We start from the raw sequence: 27895 nt of genomic DNA on the forward strand, positions 1-27895 counted from the left end.
TAGTAATTCCATGGGTGTTATTTCATAGTTGCAATTACATAGCATTTGATCTAAAAATAGCTTTACTTTGCGAAATCAGGGCAATCTTCTTCCAGTATGACCACAGTCAACTGATTCAAAATACTAAGCAGCAATTACCTGAGATTAGATTAATTGCTTGCCCTTTCTAAAAGGAATCTTTAAGCAAGTCATCCCATTTCCACCAATACTGGCACAGCCCTGTCTGGGATTAGATTAAAAGCTGAAATCAAATATGATGAACACCTGCTCAGAATCAATGGAAAATATTTCTGCAATGACCTGAAGGAACAGCAGATACACAGCATGTTATTACATGGGGGAGGGGAAGGCAGGGTGGAGGAGAGTGGAATAAGCCTTGTCAAAACTTTTCTTGTTTCCCAGTGTGAGGATTGCAAGGGGCACAGGTTATTGGAATACTCTGTCAGTTCCTTATGTTCCACTTGATGAACATTACCAACTGCAACGCAATCAACCGTCACAATAAGGACTAGGATTTCGCAGGCAGTTACACACTTTGGTTTAGCCACCATGCATGGAGCAGTAAGTATAAAAGTGAACATCAGCCACAAAAGCACAAAGCTGCTTTTAGTTGGCAGTATCGTAATTACAGATCTATTCGGTGTATTAGTAACAATATGGCAAAACCCTGTTTATTCCAATATATAACTCTGCAATATATTTAATTCATCACCTCAACCTGCTTCCACCACTATAGTCAAGACAGACTTATAGCCAGCAGTACTTAATCCATGTTTTCTGAGTTGCAATTGCTCTCTCAAGACATAATTCAAGTCAAAAAATTCCAACTGTACTGAATGCATGAATTAAGAGGGCACAGAATGACAGTTGTACACAACCACCTTTACACTTTGCTGAAAGCTTTGTGACAACATTTAGGCTGTTAAGAAACCAAAGGTAGTTTTAAGGAAGTTATATTTGCTTGGGTAAATATTTGGGTGGCACAGTGGTTAGCACAGCTGCCTCACAGCGCCAGGGACCTGGGTTCGATTCTTGGCTTGGGTCACTGTCTGTGCGGAGTCTGCATGTTCTCCCCGTGTCTGCGTGGGTTTCCTCTGGGTGCTCAGGTTTCCTCCCAGTCCGAAAGATGTGCCAGTTTAGGTGCATTGGCCATGGTAAATTCTCCTTCAGTGTACCCGAACAGGTGCTGGAGGGTGGCAACTGGGGGATTTGTACAATAACGTCATTGCAGTGTTAATGTAAGCCTACTTGTGACACGAATAAATAAACTTTATTAAAATAAGGTCTAGTTTTAGGTAGGTCTAACTTAATGTTTCTGTGCCTGGAAAGGGACCTATAATTAGATTTCACGCTGGACAAAGATGTTTGTATGTATGGGCTTAGTTTCAGTTCCAGCTGGGATTATATTATGTTTAGAGAGCTGCTTAGCAACTAAGGGCCCTTGTAAAGTAAAGCCAAAAGTTTCATTTGTTCTGTAGTTTTAGCTGGAAGCTAAAGGCAATTGGAGATAGGTCAAGGAGCAGTGAACAGTTCTCTCTCAACTCAGCCAGGAGTAGCTGGACAGGAAGGGAGTTGCAAAGATGCAAGCAAGCTTCCTAAGAAACAAGACATAGTCCAGACACCCAGGGACGTGCGGCAGAAGGAAGATTTCAGATTACTTAAGTTAAGCGGACAAAGATTAAGGTACAGTTCAGAAAAAACTCATGGAGAGTAAACAAAGGGCTCTGAGTTAAAGAGACACATGCATTTAACTGAGTCTAAACTGGGGAGCAGACCTTCAGAGGTAGCTGAAACGTTTGAAGTAATTTTAATAAGAATCTGGGATTTGTAAATTAAAACAATTGTGGCCATTCAAACAGCAGCCGAGGCAACGAAAACCTAAAAGAGTTGATACAAAATCCAGAAATGGACTCACTGTTAAAAGTGGAGCAGAAGTTTTGCTCAAAAGTGAAATTTGGAAAATGTGGAGTAGATTTCAGAATGCAAACCACTCAGTGAATGCATTCCAACAAGAGAAGATTTTAAAGCGTATTTTGGGAGTGGAGTTTGGAAACTCTCGTATGACAATCATCTGAGGGAGTTCTGAGGAGAAGTCTGCAGACACTAACTTTGTGTGCCAATGAGACCATTGTAGTTTCAAATGGACTTTGTCACCCTATTAATCTTAAAACTTCTGTTTGATTGCTAAGCTAAAGGAGGAGTAAAGGAGTATTGTATTATAATCCTGGGATCTTCTATTCCCGCCCACGGCGCATCCCTCTTCAGGTTTCCTGATGATGTGGGGTGCAGTCAATGGGAAATCCCATTGACAGCAGCAAGACCAGAAGATGCTGCTGCTGGTGAACAGCACACCGCCTCCTGCCATGAGAAACATGTTGCGAGGGGGTCAGAGAATCCCCGTATTATCTTTCTGTGATCGCTAAGTGGATGTGGTAGAATCCACTTTAATATCTATATCACCTAGTTCTCTTCAAGACTTCTAGCAACTAGCCTCACTTCAACCTTATAAGTCCCATCTACAGATACTTTTTCAGTACAAATCCACCTATATTGCAATGTTGGTACCTTAGCTGGTACCTCAAAATAAACTCCAAACTCTAAATCCCTTAGTTTTGGCTCTTAAAAGTTTATCCTCTAGTTTATTGGCAGCCACTGAAACTTAAAGATCATATCTTTAAGACCTGGCTGGTTGTAGGGATTCGCATTCTAATCAGTATTCTGTAACTTGATTTTGTGTCTCTGTGCACTGTTTGAGAGCACATTTCCACTCCATCTGACGAAGGAGCAGCGCTCCGAAAGCTTATGGTATTTGCTACCAAATAAACCTGTTGGACTTTAACCTGGTGTTGTTAAAACTGTTACTGCATACATATTCACTTCAGCCTTCCACTGGTCATACAGCTCAGATTCCGAAAACATAGGAGGAAAATCGTACCCCGACAATTAACACTTGCTTTTTGCCACCTTCCACAAAGGCAACTCGAATTTGGGTTTTCTGACTGAGAAAAATTCTTAGTTTCCAGCATTACCCATCAGGCAATCATCCTCTGTTCCCCTGGTATAGTCAAGAAAGTCTGGTGGTGAACTAGAAATTATTTTTACACACATTTGTTAGCATTTATTTACAGAGATACACATTAGAACAGGGTTTCCCAAACTCGGTTCTACAGTAGGCCAGGCAGATTTTTAAAATTTCAAAAATGCCATGAAGCTGCTTATCCAATCAGAAGCTAGCTTATCCAGAATCTAGCCCCTGACTGGACGAGCTGGGAAGAGTAGGAAACCGAGTCTTCAAATTACCGGACAGTGACAGCTGAGTGACAGGGAGAGCCGCCGGCAGAGTGACGGAGAGCGGTGTGTGTATGTAAGAGAAAGGTGTGGAGGAGAGGTGTGTGTACGTGTGAATAAAAGAGATGTGTAAGAGAGAGTACTGTGTATGTATAAGAGAGAGAGAGAGTGGTGTGTGTGCATGAGAGAAGTGAGTGTGTGTGTGAGAGAGGAGTATGTGCATCAGTGTATATGTGTATGTAAGAGAGAGAGATGAGAGTGTCAGTGTTTTTATGTGTGTGAGAGGGGTGAGTGTGAGAGAGGGAGAGAGGGAGATGAGAGCGAGTGTGTCTGAAAGGGAGAGAGAGGTGGAAGTGAGTGTATTTATCTACATGAATGAGCGTGTGTACCTGAGTCTGTGTGTCTGAAAGTTGACAGCATGTGTTTGCACGTGTGTGTGTGTGCGTCTGATCTGAGAATCCAGCTTTCCAGCAGCACTCCTCCCATTAAAACTGACAGAGATAAGATTTAGTACTTTGTTTAATAACAGAACTTTTAACAAATGTACCCATAAAAGATTCCTATAAATTAAGTTTTTGTACCTATTGCACAAAAACAAACTTTTTTTGTGGCTTATCTCTTCAACATATTCAGAATGTTTCTTTAGGAAATCTGTCAGTAACACTGGCTGATTAAAAGGGTTCCGTGGCCAGAAATGTTTAGGAAACCCTGTATTAAAATATATGCCTCTGATCCAACACAGGTCCAGTCAGTTCCTTTTATACTCTTTTAGGGTTGAACAAATGAAACTAAATTAAACAAATAGGGGAACAAATTTAAAGAGCAGCCCTTAAAGGAATACTGCATCAAACAAAAAACAAATTGTACAGGAAAATTAAAACATCAAAAGGGGTCGATAAGGTACCCAGTTCTCCCAGTGCCCACCAGACATGGAAGGCCTTGCAGACATTGCATGCTCCCTCCCCAGGGACATTCAGCTGCGAATATAGCCACAGTAGAGGGGCAGGAAGTTGGGCCGGGTGACCCTCTCGAGCACTTGGATCTGTTGATGGCAAGTTTGGCCAGGCCTGGGAGTAGGTTCATGAGGAGGTCCTCCTCCTTCCCCAACTCCCTCCACACTGGGTGCCCATAGAGCAGGAGCGTGGGACTGAAGTGCAAACAAAACTCTCACAAAAAGTTTTCTTCCATAACTGAAGAATGGGGTTCAGAATCATAGAATCCTACAGTGCAGAAGGAGGCCATCTGGCCCATCGAGTCTGCACTGACCACAATCTCACCCAGGCCCTACTCCCATAACCTGATGCATTTACCCTAGCTAGTCAACCCTGACACTAAGGGGCAATTTAGCATGGGCAAACCACCTAACCTGCACATCTTTTGGATTGTGGGAGGAAACCGGAGCACCCGGAGAAAACCCACGCAGACATGGGGAGAATGTGCAAACTCCACACAGGCAGTGACCCAAGCCGGGAATTGAACCCGGGTCTCTGGCGCTGTGAGACAGCAGTGCTAACCACTGTGCAGCCTATTACTATTTTTATATATACGTGGCAGTTCCTTTTTATAGGAGCACAACTGAATCCCCAATTGCTGACCACCACCTGCATACAATCAAACACAATTAAGATGTACAATTAACTATTGGGCAGTATTACCATCATTTATACAACCGTCCTCTGAATCCACAGAGAGCAAACCATTGTACTACTGTACATGGTTTACCCATGGGTACTTGTTTATTTTAGTTCTGTAACTTAAAGGTCTGCGGTTAATAGACCCTTTGTTGTACATCCTTTGTAAAAGTTCAAATTGATACAATGGACACCAATGAATGATAAAAAATCTTAATCCATTATGTGTCATACCCACAAAAAATCTGTATAATGTCAAATGTTTTTGCAAACTGCCTTCGAATAAATCACTGCACACATAATTGGTGGACTAACATTATGCTTTTAAGGGTTTTAAACAACTCCCCACAAAAGGATAGGGGTGCAATGGCATGGTAGTGATGTTACTAGATTAATAATTCAGAGGCCTGGCCTAAAGAACCAAAGGCATCAATTCAAATGCCCATTTCCTCTGGTAAATTTAAATTTGACTAAATAAATTAGAAATAAAAAGCTAATATCGGTAATGGAAGCCATAAAACCTCTGGATTATCATTTCAAAGCCATCTGGTTCATTAATACTCTTTAGTGAAGAAAAGCTGCCAAACTCACTCAATCTGGTTTATAAATGACAGCAGATGTTTAATAGCGCTCTGAAATGCCCTTGTAAGCCACCGTTTTATTGAGGGATGCAGTTTACATCCACCTTCTGAAGGGCAATTAGGGATGGGCCTTGCTCGTGACGCCCACATCGTGTGAATGAATCTCAGTATGCCCATCAAGCAGTTCTTAATTCAGCTTTGCTTCACTGAATTCACATGACTGCCTCCTGAACCAATTCAAGCAGGTTCAGCTGAGCAGAAAATAGAAATATTCAGATATTATTAACTTATCAATAAAAGTCACAATCTCTACCTGAAATAAGTGTCAGCGCCTAGTAATTATTTAGTAAGATAGCAACTCCTATTAAAGGAGACTGCATCAGACGCTACTTATTTATTGCAGGCTCACCTTCATATAATTTAAAAGTGGAACCAGCAGGGGCTGGTATTTAATAACTGTGCAAATGTCTACCATCATCCCAAATTTAAAAACTACTCTGGCAAGTAATTACTTGTTTACTCTTTAGGCAGGATAAGCATTCAGAAAACAACGCTCTATCAAATTGCAGTGAATAGGAGAGTGCAATTGTTGATTTAAATACTTCAAGGACACAACTTGGATAAAGAACATTGAAATAATGTAGTCAGTTAATCAAGGATGCAATTTTTTTCAGGTCTCTGGTAGATTCTCTACAATCTTTTATTGTTCATGGATCAAGTCTGGTGTAATGACATTCGTACACATCCTTCACAGCTCATCGACTTGGGCCTCATCTCTCGCAGCAAACGCTTATTCTTTACCTCCCCCACCACCATTCCTAATCCCGCCCTCAACAAGTCTTAATTTTTTAAAAATACTTTTCCAATTCAATCAAATCAAATCCAATTCAGAGTCTCAACAAGTTGAGACATTTCAGATCCAAGCTGACAAGACAGGGCGAGCGACCAAACCACCCTGTCCTGGGCCTGATCTACATGAGCCAAGCTGATTGGAGATGGGGGAGGTTCCTCCTCCAAGACTTGAGCTCATTTGCATCTTAGCCAAAAGGCCGAGATGCCGCTTTTAAAAATTGCTTCATATTTTTAAAAGCGGCATCTCAACAAGTCTTAATTTTTTTTTTATACTTTTCCAATTCAATCAAGTCAAATCCAATTCAGAGTCTCAACAAGTTGAGACATTTCAGATCCAGGCTGACAAGACAGGGCGGGAGACCAAAACCACCCTGTCCTGGGCCTGATCTACATGAGTCAAGCTGATTGGAGAAGGGGGAGGATCCTCCTCCAAGACTTGAGCTCATTTGCATCTTAGCCAAAAGGCTGAGATGCCGCTTTTAAAAATTGCTTCATATGAAACCTCAGCGTAACCCAATGACCCCAACCAAGTGCAGGCGATCCACACTACACTTGATCTTAGCCAAAAGGCATCTCAACAAGTCTTAATTTTTTTTTCAAAAATATACTTTATTCACAAAAAAAACTCTCCGATAAAACATTGCAAAATTACAGATCCAAAAGTCATAAACAGTGCAAAAAAGAATCATTTTTACAGTACAATACCGTGCTCATTTACAAAAACATTACATTCCGTTACATTTCATTTCTTAAAACTATATACATGTGTCAGAGTTTACTGTGTGCCGTTATTTTTCAGGTTGGCACACAGTTACGCAGGCCGAGAGTATTCTGCAGTTACCCGGCCCTCGGTCTGCCTCGGTTGAGACGCTTTACACGGTGGCCTTTCCCCATTGTGCCTTGGCGGCGGCTGCCCCAAGCTTGAGCGCGTCCCTGAGCACGTAGTCCTGGACCTTGGAATGTGCCAGTCTGCAACACTCGGTCGAGGACAATTCTTTCAGCTGGAAGATCAGCAAGTTTCGGGTGGACCAAAGCGCGTCCTTCACCGAGTTGATGACCCTCCAGCAGCAGTTGATATTTGTCTCGGTGTGCGTCCCCGGAAACAGCCCGTAGAGCACAGAGTCCTGCGTCACTGAGCTGCTCGGGACGAACCGTGACAAATACCACTGCATCTTGTTCCAGACCTTCTTTGCAAAGGCACATTCCACAAGGAGGTGTGCGACCGTCTCATCAGCCCCGCAGCCGCTTCGAGGGCAGCGTGCGGTGAGGTTGAGACCCCGGGCGTGTCAACAAGTCTTAATATTTTTTTTAATATACTTTTCCAATTCAATCTAATCAAATCCAATTCAGAGTCTCAACAAGTTGAGACATTTCAGATCCAGGCTGACAAGACAGGGCAGGAGACCAAAACCACCCTGTCCTGGGCCTGATCTACATGAGTCAAGCTGATTGGTCTTAATTTTTTTTTAATATACTTTTCCAATTCAATCAAATCAAATCCAATTCAGAGTCTCAACAAGTTGAGACATTTAAGATCCAGGCTGACAAGACAGGGCAAGCGACCAAACCACCCTGTCCTGGGCCCGATCTACATGAGCCAAGCTGATTGGAGAAGGGGGAGGTTCCTCCTCCAAGACTTGAGCTCATTTGCATCTTAGCCAAAAGGCCGAGATGCCGCTTTTAAAAATTGCTTCATATGAAACATATGAAGCTTCAATGTAACCTAATGACCTCAACCAAGTGCAGCATCCTCTCCATGCTACACTTGATCTTAGCCAAAAGGCCGAGATTGTAAAATGCAGTGACTCCCATGTTTGAGAAGTATCTTGCACTCTTGAACGTAAAACAGCCGAATCTCACACAACCACCTTTCCCAGCCCCTAACCTCTCTTCCCCCATCACATTTTTTCTAATCTTTCTCAGTTTTAAAATCATATTAATATAAGGAGTGGTCTTCAAAACGATCTCTTGGTTCTATCTAAGCTGCATCCCGCATACTCTCCTTGGTGCATAACTTGCATTGAAATTAAGACTCATGACACCATCGCCTAATGTGGAACTCTCATCCACCTTCATCTTTCCTTCTTCTTGAAATTTAAGGCTTTCAAAGAACCTGTATAGTTCTCTTTGAATTTGGTCACTGCAACCCACAGTTTGGGGAGGGGGTGGTCATATGTACCTCTCCAGAGATAACAAGGTGCAAGTTTGTTTGATGCTGCCATGGTAGTTCCTTTTGATTGAGGGTCATAGACAGCCATTTTAAAAAGCCTTTGTCCATTTTTTAACTTTATTTATTATTTATTTTTTATTCATTAGTCCGCTTACATTAACACCGCAATATAGTTACTGTGAAAATCACGCAAGTTGCCACACTCCGGCGCCTATTCGGGTACTGAGGGAGAATTTAGCATGGCCAATGCACCTAACCAGCCCGTCTTTCGGATTGTGGGAGGAAATCGAAACACCTGGAGGAAACCCACGCAAACACAGGGAGAACATGCAGACTCTGCACAGACAGTGACCCAAGCTGGGAACTGACTCCTGGAGCTGTGAGATAGCAGTGTTAACCACTGTGCCACCATGCTGTCCAAACGGCCATGGGAATATATATATATATATCTATTTTATAAAAAATAAACAAGTTGAGGTCTTAGACCCCTCACAGTGGTGATGTGTTTTGATAATGTGAGAGAATGTGAACTTGTCCACTTTGGCTGGAAGAATATAAAAGCGGCATGTTATTTAAATAAAGAGAGAATGGGTATCCTGATACACGAATCACAAAACGTTGGTATGCAGGTACATCAAGTGATTAGGAAGGCAAATAGAATGTTGTTGCTTATTGCAAGAGGAATGGAATATAAAAGCACTCATGCTTTGCTGCAGTTGCAGCTGATGGGTCCACATCTGGAGTACCTTGTACAGTTTTGATCTCCTTATTTAAGAAAGCATATAAATGTATTAGAAGCAGTTCAGGGAAGGTTCACTCGACAGATATCTCGGAGAGAGTATATTATATTATCTTCATATTATCCTCACTACTTCACGAGGAAAGGTTGGACAGGCTGGACCTGTATCCACTGGAGTTTAGAAGAATTGGAGGTGATCTTATTGAAACATATAAAGATCCTGAGGGGACCTGACACAGTGGGTGCTGAAAGGATGTTTTGCCTTGTGAGAGCGACTAGAACTAGGGGACACAGTTTAAAAATAACGCCCTCCCATTGACGACAGAGATGAGATTTTTTTTTCTCTCAGTAGGTTGTGATTGTTTGGAACTCTCTTCCCCAGTGAGTTGTGGAGGCAGGGTCATTGAATATTTTTAAAGCAAAGGTAGATAGATTCTTGACTAACAAGGAAACCAAAGGTTATCAGAGGTGGACAGAGTGTGGAGTTGAGGGTACAATCTGCTCAGCCATAATCTTATTGAATGGGGGAGCAGACTCAAGGAGCTGAACGACTTATTCTTGAGCCTAATTCGTATGTATGTATATTCACAGGCAGCCTGGAGCTATGGATAGTGATGGTAGAGACTCTAATTTTTTTTCCATCACATGCTGACCAAAAATCTCTCCAATTCTTGTTAGAATGTAACTGGTGACAATTTTGTATTGGATGTAATGTGACCAATGGTAACAAGCTGTAAGGGTCAGCTGACCCAGTAAACCATGGAACCAATTACAGAATGATGTAATAGTCAGCTGACCAGCTGACGCACTATAAATAAGAACCTGTTGGGAATTGTGTGAGACTTGGATTGGTCGAGGGTGAGCCCCAAGTTTGGAGTAATGAAGTTTCTTTATTAAACCCTTTCTTTGATTTATAAGTTGGAGTACGTTTTGTTATATTTTTATTGTCTGCATTTGAAGAGTTCCTTCCAAAGAAACAATTTTTACCGTGTGCCATTGGCATGTTGGAAGGATTTGCAGGTTGATAATCAATATATTTGGTCGCAATGTGATGATATGACAATATGGCACAATGGTATCTTCCTTGGGCTGGGGTGGGACTTGAACCTGGAGCTTCTAGCTCAGAAGCAAATATGCTACCCACTGTGCCACAAGACCATACCATATTATGTAACAAAGATTAAATACGGAGTAGGTAATTTTGAAAAACTGAGTTTTTATCACAAAAGATTGCTTTAACACTTCTTCAGTCACCATGATCATGCTCAGAAAGCTTTGATAAAGTGTGTACAATATATTTCGGCTCAATAATTTAAGATGGGTTTTTGATCAGAAGAAGCAGTGGCCAAATGCTTCCTTCATCCTGTATGAGATTGTTGGAAGGATGGCAGGAGACAGAAACAGTCGTCCCCGACATTCTGTGTCAGGTATCATCACTTAAATTCAAAGTAAAGTTTTCATTCACGCGTGACCTGGATAGGAATAGAACTTGTGGTTGAAAGCTGTTGTTCCACACTTGCTCCATTTTCACTGTTTTGACCATGGGCCAGTGTGACTCAGCCTCAGATTAACCTCCTATGTAAGTGACAGCCTTTAACCACAATAGCCATTCTGCAGCTTCAAACCCTACCCCATGCTAACACATTCATTTCCAAGTCAGAAGGTCATGCGTTCAAGCCCTACAACAGAAACTTGGAGCACAATATCTAGGTTGACATTTCACTGCAGGACTGAGAAAGTTCTATGCTATCTTTTGCACAAGCCGTCAAACTGAATCCTTTCAGTTTGAAATTAAAGTTCCCCTAATTGCAGCAGAATTCTCCCAGTTGCCAGGCGTATGTTTATCCGATATCACTAAAGCAGATTTGCTGGTCACTATTGGTGATTAGGGGACCATATTGTACAAAAAAAACTGGTTGCCTATTTTCTTAATTTACAAGTTATTACACTTCCAAAGTATTTAATGGTTGAGAGGTCACACAACACCAGGTTGTAATCACAAGCTTTCGGAGCCCTGCTCCATCTCCAAGTGAAGTGGACAGAGGTTGTGCCAACACCAACACCGGCATCTCCACTTTAACTGGTTGTAAAGAGCTTTGGGTTGTCTCGAAGGTCATGAAAGGTGCTTTGTAAATGCAACTCCTTTTCGTTCAAACTCGTTATTCCCAACGCAATATAAAGAAAGGCTATTGCAAAGTTGTATGAATTACTACAATGAAATGTGGCGCTGGAAGAAATTGAGAGGGTATCCCTCAAACACACTTCTCTAAAGGTGCGTTTCTCCCCTCTGCCTTATCAAAAAATGCACACACTGTAGAAATATATTATTTGCCGAAATAAATAACGCTATTGTGTATAAGTGTTAGATAATCGCGCCAGGTTTTTTCAATGCCATGGCATTACTGGAGGTGTTAACTGCTCCCACTACTGTACATCACTGTCTGTTCAGTCTTACTCGCGTCTCCTCCCACTTGTTTTACAGCTTCGTAAATGCAATAGATTTCCCCCCAAAAGAAACAAGCTTCAATTGCAGCAAAAGGGGGAAAATATACAAGGGTTTTTTTTACTTACGACTAGCCGATGAAAAAATACTCCTATCAGATTTTGCAAATGCAACAGCTGCATACTAAGTTCATCAGTTTCTACAAAAAATACCTTGCTCACCTAAAAAAATCTCGTCCTTTCATAATAAAGTTCAAAAGAAGGAAACCCAGCATCATCCTTGGACATGCAACATTTACGAATCTGTTTGGACACATCCCCTGAACATACATACAACCCATCACTAAAAATAAACGTATTTGATAGTTGTCAGGAATCAAGCATGAGCAGGGTAAATCTAACACGGTTTAATAACTCCATACAACGACAACAACGAATACGATTGGGGGAGGGAGAGGGACAGCCTTGAAAAATCTGCAAAATACCTTTGAGGTCCATCATTATTAATCCCAGCAGTAAGAACAACTGCAGCGTTATTCCCTTTTCTCCACCCCCGGTAAGATTACCCACATTAAAAAAAAGCATTAGCAAAATTCTCTATGCGCAGGACAGTTCCCACGAGTTTTAATGCAACGAAACATCAGGAGATGAGACAAGGCAAAGGTTCCCCTACAAGTCGGGGTACAACAAACCCTCGGTTGCAAACTCATTTTAGCAAAAAAACATGCAGATCTGGCAAAGTACAACAAAAGACAATTTAATACAGATCACAGTCTCAGCAAGTAAATCACGATTCATACACCAATTTGCAAAATACAACACCCATTCATTTTTCAAATTATTTTTTTCCCTACAAACAGCCCAAGCTGCATTTATTTCAAATGATACATTTTAATGTTCTCAGCTGCAAACTTTGGAGTCCTAAGCAGGAGGAAGGGGTTGATTGTTATTGTTGTTTTGAATGCAGCGGGTTGCCAGAGTTGTATTAGCTGTCCTGCATGCTTCAGTCACCCACCCCTCACTCTGCTGCTCCTGGGGCCGGGGTGACAGTCCCGTTAGAGCGGCGGCTGCCCCCGGGGTCACGGGGCCGCGCATCCGGCTCAGGGCCGCGCTCCCGGGCCGCGCGCTCTGCAGGAGAAGGGGGCGGGGTCGACAGAGGGGCCACGGGCACCCGCTCTCCGGCAGACGCTTCCTCCAGGTCGGGATCGCGCTTCTCACCCAAAGGTCGGGATCGCGCTTCATTCCCCCCCCCCCCCCCTGCGGTCGGGATCTTGCTTCCTGCAGATCGGGATCGCGCTTCTCCCCTCGCCCCCTCTCCCCCCAGGGTCGGGATCGCGCTTCCTCCAGGTCGGGAAGGCGAGAGGGGCACAGCGCACGTGACATGAACGCACTTCCCCGGGGCCTCGGCCACCCGCCCGATGGGTCGGGATCGCGCTCTCCTGGGTCACGGACACGCGCTCTGGCTGATCGGGGCCGCGGACAGCAGAGAGCGCGCTCTCGGACTCGCGCTCTTACCGTTCTTCAGCTCGTGTTCAACTGTAAACATGTCACCTTCAGCAGACCCTTCTTCCATCTTTGCCAGTGTGACAGCAGGCGCGCTGACTCCCTCCCGGTGCTCAGTGAACACTCTCTCTGTGAGTGAGGCGCCTCTCCCGCCGCCGCCGATCAATCTCCTCACAGCAGCGCGAGCCGCCGCCTCCCATTGAGCCAACTGACAGCTCCCCGTGCCCCGCCCACCCCGCAACCCATTGGCTGCCGGGACCAGGCAACGGGACACGCCCTCCCGCCTGGACACTGCCATTGGCTGGAGCTGCTGTCCATCAGCCCGCTTGGGGGCGCGTCAGATCCGGCCAGCGGCGGAGACTGGCCGCTGACTGCGGAGCGGTTGCCCGGGGTTAGGAGCGCGGCCGCTTCCCTCACTCCTTCCCTCAGACACTCACTCCCTCCTTCGCTCACACCCTCACTCCCTCACACTTTCCCTCACACTCACTCCTTCCCTCACACACTCACTCCCTCCCACCTTCCCTCACACACTCACTCCCTCCCACCTTCCCTCACACAAACACTCCCTCAGACCTTCCCTCAGTCACTCACAGCCTCACACCCTCCACCACACACTCGCTCCCTCACACCTTCCCTCAGTCACTCACTCCTTCACACCTACCCTCACTCCCTCACATCTTCCCTCAGACAAACTCCCTCACACCTTCCCTGTCACTCCCTCAGACACTCACTCCCTCACACACTCACACCTTCCCTCAGTCACTACTCCCTCACACCTTCCCTGTCACTCACTCCCTCACTCCTTCCCTCAGCCACTCACTCCCTCACACCTTCCCTCAGCCACTAACTCCCTCACACCTTCCCTCAGTCACTCCCACCCTCACACCTTCCCTCACTCATTCACTCCCTCACATCTTCCCTCAGTTACTCCCTCACTCCCTCACACCTTCCCTCAATCACTCACTCGCTCCCTACATCTTCTCTCAGCTACTCACTCCCTCACACCTTCTCTGTCACTCCCCCACATCTTCCCTCAGTCACTCACTCGCTCCCTCACACCTTCCCTCAGCCATTCACTTCCTCACACCTTCCCTCACACACACACTCCCTCACACCTTCCCTCAGTCACTCACTCCCTCACACCTTCCCTCAGCCACTCTCCTTCACACCTTCCCTCAGCCACTCACTCCATCACACCTTCCCTCACACACTCATTCCCTCACACTTTCCCTCAGCCACTCAACCCCCTCACCTTCCCTCAGTTACTCACAGCCTCACACCTTCCCTCAGTCACTCACTACCTCACATCTTCCCTCAGACACAGTCCCTCACACCTTCCCTGTCACTCACTCCCTCACACCTACCCTCAGACACTCACTCCCTCACACCTTCCCTCACACACTCACTCCCTCACACCTTGCCTCAGTCACTCACTCCCTCACACCTTCCCTCAGTCACTCATTCCCTCACACCTTCCCTGTCACTCACTCTCTCACTCCTTCCCTCAGCCACTCACTCTCTCACACCTTCCCTCACACCTTCCCTCAGTCACTCTCTACCACACATCTTCCCTCACACACTCACTCCCTTACACCTTCCCTATCACTCACACTTCCCTCAGTCATTCACTACCTCATCTTCCCTGACACACTCACTCCCTCACACCTTCCCTCAGACACTCACTCCCTCACACCTTCCCTCAGACACTCACTCCCTCACACCTTCCCTGTCACTCACTCCCTCAATCCTTCCCTCAGCCACTCACTCTCACACCTTCTCTCAGCCACTAACTCCCTCACACCTTCCCTCAGTCACTCTCTATCACACATCTTCCCTCACACACTCACTCCCTCACACCTTCCCTATCACTCACACTTCCCCCAGTCACTCACTACCTCACATCTTCCCTCACACACTCACTCCCTCACACCTTCCCTGTCACTCACTCCCTCACACCTTCCCTCAGACACTCACTCCCTCATACTTTCCCTCACACTCACTCCCTCACACCTTCCTTCAGTCACTCCCACCCTCACACCTTCCCTCACTCATTCACTCCCTCACATCTTTCTTCACACACTCACTCCCTCACACCTTCCCTCAGACACACACTCCCTCACACTTCACTCACTCACTCACTCCCTCACACCTTCCCTCAGTCACTCACTCACTCCCTACAACTTCCCTCAGCTACTCACTCCCTCACACCTTCCCTCAGTCACTTACTCCCTCACATCTTCCCTCAGTCACTCCCTCACACCTTCCCTCAGTCACTCACTCGCTCCCTCACACCTTCCCTCAGCCATTTACTCCCTCACACCTTCCCTCACACAGTCCCTCACACCATCCCTCACACACACACCTTCCCTCAGTCATTTACTCACTCCCTCACACCTTCCCTCAGTCACTCACTCACTCCTTCACACCTTCCCTCAGTCACTCACTTGCTCCCTCACACCTTCCCTCAGCCACTTACTCCCTCACACCTTCCCTCAGTCACTTACTCCCTCACACCTTCCCTCGGTCACTCACTCGCTCCCTCACATCTTCCCTCAGCCATTCAGTCTCTCACACCTTCCCTCATTCACTCACACCTTCCCTCACACACTCATTCCTTCACACCTTCCCTCACACACTCACTCCCTCACACCTTCCCTCAGTCACTCACTCCCTCACACCTTCCCTCAGTCACTTACTCACTCCCTCACACCTTCCCTCAGTCACTCACTCACTCCTTCACACCTTCCCTCAGTCACTCACTCACTCCTTCACACCTTCCCTCAGTCACTCACTTGCTCCCTCACACCTTCCCTCAGCCACTCACTCCCTCACACCTTCCCTCAGTCACTCACTCCCTCCCTCCTTACCTCGGTCACTCACTCGCTCCCTCACATCTTCCCTCAGCCACTCGCTCCCTCACATCTTCCCTCAGCCACTCACTCCCTCACATCTTCCCTCAGTCACTCATTCTCACACCTTCCCTCAGTCACTCACTCCCTCTCACCTTCCCTCAGTCACTCACTCCCTCACAGCTTCCCTCAGTCACTCACTCCCTCACACCTTCCTTCAGTCACTCACACACTGCCTCCATCTTTCCCTCACTGCTCCCCTATCGCTCACTCATTCACTCACTCCCTCGCACACTCACTCCATCACTCTCCCTTGGATACTCCATCACTCACTCCCTCAGTCAATTCTCCCTCACTCACTCCTTACTCCATCTCTTACACTCCTCCACTTCACACTCACTCCATCTCTCCCACATTCCCTCCCTCCGCTTCTCCCTCATTCCTTCCTCTGTCTTTCTATCTTTCTCACACTCCTCCCTCCATCTCTCTCTTTCAAACACATACCTCTACCCCTGTCTGTCTCTCCCTCACACACTCCTCCCTCTGTCACTCTCTTTCCCTCTCTCTATGTCTGAGCCCTTGGGGGAGGGGGGCAATCGATTGTCTGTTGTGACCTGAGGACATGGGAATGCCACCGGTTTAATGGAGGAGACTGGTAAACCTCCCCTCACGACCAACATTGTCCGGGGGCAGGCTGGACCAATGGTGCAGGAAAGGCTCAGTACAGCCAAACGCCCGCCCCCCCACCCATTGTTTCCACTTGTGGGTGAAACCAGAATTAGGGGGCATGGCCTCAGAATAAGGGGGAGCAAATTTAGGACTGAGTTGAGGAGGAACTTCTTCACTCAAAGGGTTATGAATCTGTGGAATTCCCTGCCCAGTGAAGCAGTTGAGGCTACCTCATTGAATGTTTTTGAGGCAAAGATAGATTTTGAACAGTAAAGGAATTAGGGGTTATGGTCAGCAGGCCGGTCAGTGAAGCTAAGACCACGAAAAAAATCAGCCATGATCTTATTGAATGGCGGAGCAGGCTCGAGGGATCAGCTGGCCTACTCTTAGCTCCTAGTTCTTATGTTCTTATGTTAAGTTCTTTCTGTTCTTTCTTTAATTCAAGATTTTCCCTGAATAAACATTTTGAGACTCTGAAGAAACTAATTACGCTGCAAGTCCAGTGGGACAGGTCCTTAGTTGATCTCGACATCAAAAGGTTATTGGTTTCAAGTCCCACTCCAGAGATTTCAGAATAAAAATTTAATGTGACGTACCAATGCACCACTGAGAGGGATGCTGCACTGTCAGAGGTATGACCTTTTCGATAAGACATTAAGCCAAGGCTCTGTTATGCAATTTAACGTTATTTATGTTATGTATTGTAAACCAATGCATCTCTGTGTAGCATATCATGATTATGTGGCAACATCATCAGGCATTTGGAAGATTTTTCCTCTCTTTCATCTTGGCCTGCAAGCAAGCAGCACCTATTTAATAAAGCTCCACAAACTGGTTAAGTAAGCCACTGTTTGGCAACCTTTACATTCTGTTATGTTTGCTATCAAAGTGTGCTGACCACTTAGTACACAAAAATAAAAGACAAAATTAGCGACAAGGGTAGTTTTCCAGTAAAAATAATCAGAAGAAGGAATTCAGACCTGGACCTTGAGTCAAAGGTCGATGTTCCGGAGACCACTCCACCATTGGTTGAAGTATGGTAAATCAGGCCTTTGGAAATGAGTTTTTAATCTTACGAAGATTGCAAAGTGTTCTTCGTAATCTTCGTAATGTTACGAAGTTGAGTTTGTGAAGCTGGAATTTCATGTTGGTAAAGATGTGAAAAATTGTAAAACTGTTGGAGTGAAAAAAAATTACGTGTTCCCTTTAAAAGCCGGTATTTGTTTCAGAGCTTGGAGGTTTAAAATGCAAAGTACATCCAAAATCCAAGCTGAAACATTCGGATCAAAAAGTCAACCGGTAGTCTTGACAAGGCAACCTGTTTTTGTTTGAATTTTGCCCAATCAATTTAAAGCAGGCATTCAGCTACCAAGAACCTATAAGATTTAAATGTGATGTTGTTGACAAAATCAGACCAATCCTATTGTAGGAAAATTGATAGGTCATCACAGGTATGAAAGAGAGTGCAAGGGGGAAGAACAGGAGATAGCAACTGCCACCTCTCAAGCCTTGAGAGGGAGAGAGCAAATGCCAGTTGCCAAGAGCTAAGAGTTCTCAGCTCTCCACTCTGCCAGCTTTATATATGTCTTAAGAGAAGGCACCAAGTCAGAAAAAACTTAGAAATCAACCGAGAAACTCCAGGAGATGCCAAAAAACCTTCAAAAGACAAGGTTCTATTACTTTTTTTGTTAATGAATGGGCATTGTATTTATTCGAACCGCATTCCAGTAGAATCTTATTTTATTCGGTATGTTACTTGTTTAGTTAAAGTTCCCTGTTTGTTAAATAAATTAATTAAGTGTTCATTTTAATGTGAGTGTCCGGTATTTCTTTTAGTTAACCACTAAACGTTACTGAAGGACATTTCACACCTTTCCGCTCACTTTTAACAGATTACGAGGGGTGAGGTATTCCTCTTTGGGGGATTTGGCGTTTCTTCTCAAAAGGTGTCGTAACACTGAGTGTATATTCATTTAAAAATTGATGAGATGAACTCTGGACTGTTCTTTAAGATTTATTTTACTCGACTGACCTCGGGAGCACTTGAGATGGGAAAACACTTTTTTTCAGCCAGCGTATCAACAGTAATACTAGTTGATTAAAACAATTGGTGGGCTCAGAATCTCCTAGAAAATGAGTATGAAAATAAGGGAATAGGCTGTGTAAAAACAACTTTACGAACCGGAGCTGGGGAGTCCTTTCCAGCTGCGTGTCTTTATACGTGGTAGACTGCAGCATCAGGTCATCTAGCTCAGTGATGGGCGGGGGGGGGGGGGGTTGGGGGGGGGGAACCTGCTTTTGAAAAGCAACTGTTCAAAAATGAAGACAAATAATGCAATTGTAACCAAGATTAATCAGAATTAAAGTTGAAATCTGGATATAAAACATTGGTGTTTGCAAGAACATTTTTTTTCTTAATGTGACATTCCAGCTAAGAAAAACTTTTAAGAAACAACAGAAATAATACAAATTAAATTGGAAGAGAAAAGAAATTAGTGAGGAGGAAAAGTTATAGGAAGTACTGCAACTTAGGAACTGGTAACCCGTGATGGTGGGAAAAGGTGGCGCTGTAGAACCATTTGATGAGAATGGAATGATTTCCAATGAAGAGGTTTCATTATTACCTTGCTGCAAACAGGATACCAGATGAAATTAAAGTGGCAGCTTTTCTAAGTATAATAGGATGGAAAACCTTCACTGTTTTAGAGTCTAGTTCATCCTACCAAACCTGGTACAAAAACTTACAAAGTATTGTCTAAGACCATTGAAGAAGACTTTTCGCCCAAAGCCGAGAGATTCAGATTTCATCAATGGAACCAAGAAGAGGGTGAAAATATTCCATAATTTGTACCTGGACCACGGAAACTAGCAAAGAGTTGAGAGTTTGGCCCAACCCTCAAAGGCACTCTGTGAGACAGACTTGTTTGTGGACTTCAAAATGAAGCAATTCAGAGACAATTGCTCACCGAAAGCTCCTTAACACTAAAACTTGCTGTTGAGATTGTGGTGTCCATGGAATTGGCTACTGAAAAAGCTTCCCAAATCAGAGCTCATGCCAAAATACATGAGATGAATACTGAGGAAAGATAATCTCTCAATACGCAAGCATGCCATTGGTGTACCCAGGTAGGGCATTCACCACAGGAATGCTGATGTCAAGAAAACAAACATTGGAACTGTACCAAGAAAGGTCACATAACCAAGGTGTGTTAGACCAGACAAAATCCTCAAACCTCGCGGAAAGCACCCAAATATACACGAAAAGTCTATAGGGTAATGGAAGACAATGAAGATTCCCAGGAAGACACAATGTCAAGAAGATCGAAGAACTAAACCTCAGTGTATTATCGATGCAAACGATTTTGGGACTGTTCAAAACTGAATGGAAATGAAATTAAAATGGATGTAGGTACGGGCGCCACTGTACCTCTTCATAGAAAACCATAGAAACCCTACAGTGCAGAAGGAGGCCATTCGGCCCATCGAGTCTGCACCGACCACAATCCCACCCAGGCCCTACCCCCACATATTTACCCGCTAATCCCTCTAACCTACACATCCCAGGACTCTAAGGGGCAATTTTTAACCTGGCCAATCAACCTAACCCGCACATCTTTGGACTGTGGGAGGAAACCGGAGCACCCGGAGGAAACCCACGCAGACACGAGGAGAATGTGCAAACTCCACACAGACAGTGACCCGAGCCGGGAATCGAACCCGGGACCCCGGAGCTGTGAAGCAGCAGTGCTAACCACTGTGCTACCGTGCCGCCCTGAAGCATCCCTGAAGCAAACATCCCTGAAGCAAAAAGAAAAGTTCACGCATGTACCATTAAAGCCTTTTAATATAATCCTGAGAACTTAAACAGAAGAAGTGGTTCCAGTGATGGGTTATATCATGGTGCAAGTTGAACCAAATGATTAATCTGAACAATTGCCATTACATGTTGTGAAAGGAAATTTCATTGCACTTTTCAGAAGAATGTGATTGAACAAAATCAAACTAAGTTGTCAAACAATTAACCAAATCCAGACAGAGCCAAACCCACAGTGGAACTATATGAACATCTTGTATTTGTCCCAGGTTGATGGTGTGCCTATTATAGCTTCTCAAGTGTAGAAACAGGAAAAGGTGGTACTATAGAACTATTTAATGAGAATGTGAAATCATGGAGAACCTATGGAAGAGGTCAGATCTGATGGAAGATGGGGAAGGTCATGGACATGATTTTGAAAGGAATACCATTGGATGAACAGAAGAGGAATCCGGAATTCAAGCTGTGCCAAACAGGCAACTTAAGTTAACGGTACCGAACAGAGTACTGTTATGGGAGATGAAAGTGATCAGATTTTCATCTTCGCGGAATTGTATGCTGGATCAAGTTCACAAGGACATTCAGGAGTCATAGGTATGAAAGAACCAGCAAGGAGTTATTTCTGGTGGCTAGGACTAGACTAATAGATTGAAGAAAGAGTAGGGCAGTGTCAGATTTGTGCTAGGATACAAAATACTCCACCTCTTCAAGCATTTCACCCATGGCATTAGCCAAGACAACCGTGGCAAAGAATTCATATTGACCTTGTGGAACCAAACAAGGAATATATGTTTCTCATCCTAGTGGATGCACATTCCAAATGGCCCAAAATCATGATAATCAAGTCAAGGACTACTGAAAAGACAATCAAACGGGTAAAAATTCTATCCCTGAACACCACTTCCCATTCTCATGGGTGTGTGGCATGTTTCACACATGCCAGGTTTATGAAGGTAGCTGACTATTTAAATCAATAGCTTCCAGCATCAAAGTGGGATTTTGATAAACCAGGACCATGAAAATCAAAGTGTACAGATTAGATCAGATAAGAACAGATCTCAACTTTGTGGATTTGTTTGGATACCCAGGAGAAATAAGGTACCCTTTTGGATATTCTCCCAGAACACCTTTGGGGAGGTCAGGTGCCCTTTGGAATTGTTAATAGTAGGCATAAATGCCTCCAAAAAGTGCATTAACTCATTACTGTCAAGCTCATTGAAATGGTCAACAAACCTATCAACATCAACTGCTAGAAAGTCAGAAACACCTGTCAGAGGTGCCAAGGCATTTAAAAGTCAGCCCTTTAAATCTTTGACAAAAAAAAAGATTGTGTGCTATTTCACTGTTGTTGACATGAGCCTGAGGGTTTACATTACTGGATTAGTGCTGCATGACTGATTTCACAACTATCCATTATCACAGTAGGGTGCCTACCATTTCAGGTTGATTGACAGCTAATGGTGGTTATAACTCTTTGATGTGGGACTATGAATTCCAATGTGTCCCTGTAAGGGATTGTACACACAGTTTGTTTTATAAGCTTTATTTAATTGAAGGAATGTAAATGAATATTTACGAATGAATGTTTTCCCAACATAATGAAGCCTGCAATTGACCCATAGAACTTGATTTTATAGAAGTTTCTTTTCACCTCATCTCTGCATGGGTTCTGAGGTCTGCCCATAGTGGATACCAGACGAATTGGACTAGCAAGTGCAAGGTCAAAGGGTGGCGGGTAGTTGGGCATGGGTTACCACATGCAGGGACTATATAGGGCCATGGTCGGGCAGGTGGAGGTGCATAGGTTGGCATTGGAGGAATAAAGAGCCATGTGGGTTTAGGTTGGCATGGAGGATATGAGGTTTCATGGGAGACAGGGCATTGAATGTCATGGATGCTATCGGGTGGGGACATAGGTTGGCATGGAAGTTATGAGAGGTTATTGGGTGGATGGGGACATGAGGTGACACGGATGGGTATGGGGAATGTGTGTGGAGGCTGGAGAAATATTTCACTTTTTGATCTTTATTTTTAAATTATGGATACAGTGCCGGAGTCCTGAGGCAGACCTTCTGTTCGGCCCAGCCCCACACCTGGCATCCTCTTCAGTTCTTTCTGAGGCATATGACTCCCTCTCCCAACTGGAAAATTGGCATCTGGGCAGTTATTTTTAAAGGTTGCGTTCACAGGGCCGGGACTTCTCCTGCGCACCTGACCTGGGAGAAAATATATGGACCATTGTTAATGATTGACCATGCTTATTAATGGTAACTGGAGTTGTAAAATTGTCACTGGAGAATAGCTGTTGGCCATGGTTCAGTGCTGGCATTTTGCCTTTGAGTCAGAAGGTTGTGAGTTTAAAGTCCCATTCCTGAGAGTGGAGTACAAAATATACGTTGACATTCCAGTGTAGTACTGAGGTGTTGTCTTTCAGTGGCATTGTCACGAAACAGTAAACCAGAGATCTGGGTTCAAATTCCGCCACGGCAGATGGTGAAATTTGAATTCAATGAAAACCTTGAATTAAAAGTCTAACGATGAAACCATTGTCGATTGTCGTAAACACCCATTTAATTCACTAATCTCCTTTAGGGAAGGAAATCTGCTGTCCTTACTGGTCTGGTCTACATCTGATTCCAGATCCTCAACAATGTGGTTGACTCTCAACTACCTTTTGAAATGTCCTGTAAAATGAATTTTTAAAATATGTTAAACTGAGGCCCTGTCTGCCCTCTCAGGCAAATTTAAATTATTCCATCTGGTTTTCCCTGGTATCCCGACAAATATTTACAACATCACTTCATTATCACATTGGGAATTGTGTTTCTAACATTACAATAATTTGAAAAGTTACTTCATTGGCTTTGTAATATCCCGAGGTCATGAAAGGCACTACAAGTCTGACATTTTTTCTTTCACACTGCTCCAGATAACCCTGAAGGCTAAAGAATTCATTGTCTGAATGGTGATTTTTGGATAAGCAGCAAGAAGCTTGCCAGTGGTTAAGCTGCCTAGATTTCAGTGGTTAAACTCAAGCTCTACTCCTGCACCTACACGTAAGTCTCAAGTCTGCCCTACATCTGGACTTTATTAAAGGGGATGTGGAGAGAGTGTGCAATTCACATTGAACAGACACAAACCCTGCAAATAGTATGTTTCTCACTCTACCGAATTTCTGCATGGGCCAAATACCTACATGACCAAACAAGCAAACAAATTTGCAATAGAACAGAAAATGTTTAATTAGTATTTTTGTCATCATGGACTTCTAAAGAACACTCCTTTCTACCAACTCATATATATATACACACACATATACATCTGTGTTCTATGCAGATGAATTCCCATGGAGGGGATTTCCTAACACACATTGTCATGACTTTAATGTTCATTTAATTTTTACAGTGTTTCTTAAACTGGACAGGTGGAAGAATACACCAGCCACCGTAAAAATTGTACTGTTTCTTCTGTAGACAAAACCCTTTTATTTTGCACTCTTGTAACCATGTCAACTATGACGTTGAGGCTCAATACTTCTTCATTAAAATAGGCAATATTTTCAAGGTAAAATGTTACTAATGAGTGAATAAATAATTCTAGACATGGCAACCTTACTTAAGTCGTCATGACTAATAATCAGACCTTTAAAAGTCTCTTAGGGACTTGGTAATGATTTAGGGAGCAGTGACAAACAGTATAATCATGGCAACAAAATGGTACATTAACATGACAATGCAAAATGTTTAGTTAGGTTCTCATTTCTTCCCTGTCTTTAATTAGTTATTTGGGTGTAGGAGCTGCTGATAACACTGTTCTTTATTACCCTTCCATAGGTGCTCTTTAAGAGTGGTTGCGTTGAGCTGCGGCAGTCCATGTGGCAAATGTACTCCCACAATGTTGGTAGAAAGGGAGCTGCAGAATTTGACCCAGTGACATATAAAGTCTACATTTATTCACAACCTCCCCCATAAGCTTGCCCAATCAAATTACCTCTCTTTACTCCCATGATTATAGAGGCAAAACATTGTCTGTGTTTAAAACTCAGACCTGGAGGGAAAACACAGATGACTAAATTCCAATGGAAGAAGTGCCATAAAATAGACTTGCTTTTCCAAAATATATCGCTGATTATGATCTGAAGGCCTCTCGAGCATCAAATAGTGCAACCTTTCCCTAAACTGATAGTCAGGATCATTCTTTATAAGGGAGTTTCTTTAAAATGACCAACAGAATACTTAGTCAAAAAAGATCAAAGGATTGCTAGATGGAGCCTGTAAGGGGAATTTCTCGGGGTATCCCCCCGGCTGTCTTGTAATCAGCTGATCACAGCAAAGACAGACTTGCGAAAGACAGTATGCAGTTAAAGACGTTTTATTTAACCAACACTTATTGGGAGAGAGATAGTCAGAGGATTCTAATCTCTCTCTGACATTACAGCACATGGGCACAACAGATATACATTTCTGAAGATTTGATCTTCCCGCCCACCTGTCATCCAAACTGGATGGTCCAATTACATTAATACACTTTATTACTTCACTTACAACAGCACTTTACTTTGTAGCAAAATTAAGAATTCATTGGTCAACCGAACCCATAGACTCTTTCCCCTCGTTGCCTGGTAACTTCACCGATGCAAATCCAGTAGGTCCCAGGGTTGCTCCTAACATCTGCAGTCCTGACAACAATAAGGGAGTCATCTTCCCTGTCTGTTTTCCTGCTCCCTTATCAGTAGAGGCTACATTGCAGCTATTTATTTCAGCTAGAAGCTGAGTCCTTCTATTTATTTCAAAAACCTTGGTACTGTAGCTGCCTACCCTGCCGCTGATAATAGGGTATATACTCTATACTTCTTTATTCCAAAAGAATGCGGTCTGTCTGCTTAAATCTATTTCCCATTATGCTGAGGAGTAAACTGTTGGCCAAAGCTCACAAGAAAATACAAAAATACAGTTTAAATCTACAATAGTTGTTCAAAAATGATTATATATGTGCTTATACAGACAATACCTTCGTAGCATATAAGTTAGGCACATAGTGATACCTTCGATATATATATAATATACATATATATATATACATATATATATAAAAGATACACTGTGGTCCCTATTTTAAACTAATCTACTTTGTTTTAATAGTCTCAGAAAGCAGGGGTTTCTGTATCCCCCACTGCAGAGCCACTCACACATTACTACACAGCCCATAGTGGGAGGACGCAAGGCGGAGAATGGAATATTGCTTTGCTTTCTGACCCTTTTATGAGTGTCCACCACTGAAGGCTTTCCTCAACACCTCAGGGATGGAGTGTGTAATGATGTGATTTGATTAATTGTTGTCACATGTATTGGCATACAGTGAAAGGTATTGTTTCTTGTGCGCTATACAGACAAAGAATACTGTTCATAGAGTACATAGGGGAGAAGGAAAGGAGAGGGTGCACAATATAGTGTTACAAAGCTAGGGTGGAGAGAAAGATCAACTTTATATAAGGAAGGTCCATTCAAAAGTCTAGTGGCAGCAGGGAAGAAGCTGTTCTTGCCGGTTGGTACATGACCTCAGACTTTTGTATCTTTTTCCCGATGGGAAAAGGTGGAAGAAATAATGTCCGGGGTGCGTGGGATCCTTGATTATGATGACTGTTCTTCCGAGGCAGCAGGAAGTGTAGACAAAGTCAAAAGATGGGAGGCTGGTTTGAGTGATGGATTGGGCTATGTTCATAACCCTTTATGCAGTCTTGGGCAGAGCAGGAGCCATTCCAAGCTGTGATACAACCAGAAAAGATGCTTTCTATGGTGTATCTATAAAAGTTGGTGAGAGTCGTAGTGGACATACCGAATTTCCTTCGTCTTCTGAGAAAGTAGAGACGTTAGTGGGCTTTCTTAACTATAGAGTCGGCATGAAAGGACCAGGATAGGCTGTTGGAGATCCGAACACCTAGAAACATGAAGCTCTTGACTATTTCCACTTCATCCCTGTTGATGTAGACCAGGGGCATGTCCAGTGGACATGGGAAATGCTATTTGATTGGATATCTTTACCTTTTACAGTTTTGTTTTCTATTTGTTGTATGGCTGTTAAAGGACGGGGTGGGGGGAGGCAATTGTAGTTTTCCCCCTTATTTCATTACACGAGGCACCTCAGTATATCCTTATTGTATTAATTTAGAACTGACATTCCGCCATTTCTTGGACACGCATCCCTAACCAGTAGTGGTCCAGACCATCCACACTTCATCCGGCTGATGAGAAAATGTTTCAGACCATCACAGGCAAGGCTGATTAATTCGCACAGATTCCATCACCTTACTTACTTGCGAAGATACATTTACCTTAAACTCATGAACAAAATGAATAGTTTACAATCCCATACAAGCACAATGCTGCTTTAGTTCATTGTAGGCTGATTCCACAGGCTGCCAAGGACATTGACGTATTTAAGCAGCATAAATTCTGATTTACATGCCGTCAAGCTTGCTGCATCATGAATACGGTACTACAGGAGGCCATTTGGTTCATTGTGCTTATGCCTGCTTTTACTAGAGCTAGGCAATTGATGTCACTGCTGTGCTATCTTCCCATATCCTTGCAATTCCTTCCCCTTGAAGTACTTATGCAATTGTCTTTTGAAAGTTACTATTGAATCTGTTTCCACGGTTCTATCATGGAGTGCATTTCAGAACAAAACAGTTCACTGCGTGAAAATCCTCTTCATCATATTGGTTTGGTTTGGTTTTTATGACCAATTCATTCTGCAATAGCTAAGAAGAAACAAAGAAGAAACAAAGAAGGCCTCTGGTGAACCAGGAACATAAACCAATGTGTTATCCAGATTCGTTTCACTTGTGAAGATCATTAACCCACCTGTGTTGTCAGGAATGTTTATTAATCCCAATGGCTGGAAAATCATGGAAAGTATACCATTGAGTTTCAGGTGTAGGCTGCTTCACTTTGGGAGATGCATTTAGAATATTGTCTCTCCTGTCAATTGTTTTGGTCCCCCCCATCTCAGACAACTACACACTTATTAGACTTCACATAAACACTATCTCTTAATTTATTCCATCTTCTTTGAGTATTTTTAATCTTGGTGGTGCATTGCACTGCTGCTTTTAACCAAGAGTACCTTAAATATAAAATCTTTTTTTATATATCAACCCTTTGGGTGACTTGAAGTAACCAAGTAAAATTATTACAGTGGCTTCTAAGATTCAAGTTTTTTGTTCTGATTCATACTTGTGGCTTTAGGCCCCTTGTGTAATCATTAACCACACAGGCACAAAAAAGTAGGGTTGAAGTTACTTCTGAGTCATTTCTCGCATTTCTTCATAGGAGGATCCACTCTTACTTTGTTTTAT

General features: G+C 43.6%; 2 protein-coding genes across 5 annotated transcripts in view; one reads left to right on the top strand and one right to left on the bottom strand.

The window, feature by feature from the left end:
• The window catches only part of LOC144507326 (ribosomal protein S6 kinase alpha-5), a 167604-nt gene extending 154188 nt beyond the window's left edge, over positions 1-13416 (bottom strand). The window contains exon 1 of the mRNA XM_078234477.1: positions 13219-13416. Coding sequence (XP_078090603.1) covers positions 13219-13276 — 58 coding nt within the window. The 5' untranslated portion in view covers positions 13277-13416. The remainder of the gene's footprint in view (positions 1-13218) is intronic.
• Positions 12468-27895, top strand: part of dglucy (D-glutamate cyclase) — a 69365-nt gene continuing 53937 nt past the window's right edge. The window contains exons 1-3 of one of the 4 annotated variants that reach the window (XM_078234485.1): positions 12468-12927; positions 17170-17356; positions 23468-23594. The gene's annotated coding sequence lies outside the window, so the exon portion shown is untranslated. The remainder of the gene's footprint in view (positions 12928-17169; positions 17357-23467; positions 23595-27895) is intronic. The other 3 variants (XM_078234484.1, XM_078234482.1, XM_078234480.1) reach the window with 3 other exon arrangements.

The sequence above is a fragment of the Mustelus asterias genome, chromosome 18, assembly GCF_964213995.1.
Source record: "Mustelus asterias chromosome 18, sMusAst1.hap1.1, whole genome shotgun sequence".
NCBI classification, from domain to species: domain Eukaryota; kingdom Metazoa; phylum Chordata; class Chondrichthyes; order Carcharhiniformes; family Triakidae; genus Mustelus; species Mustelus asterias.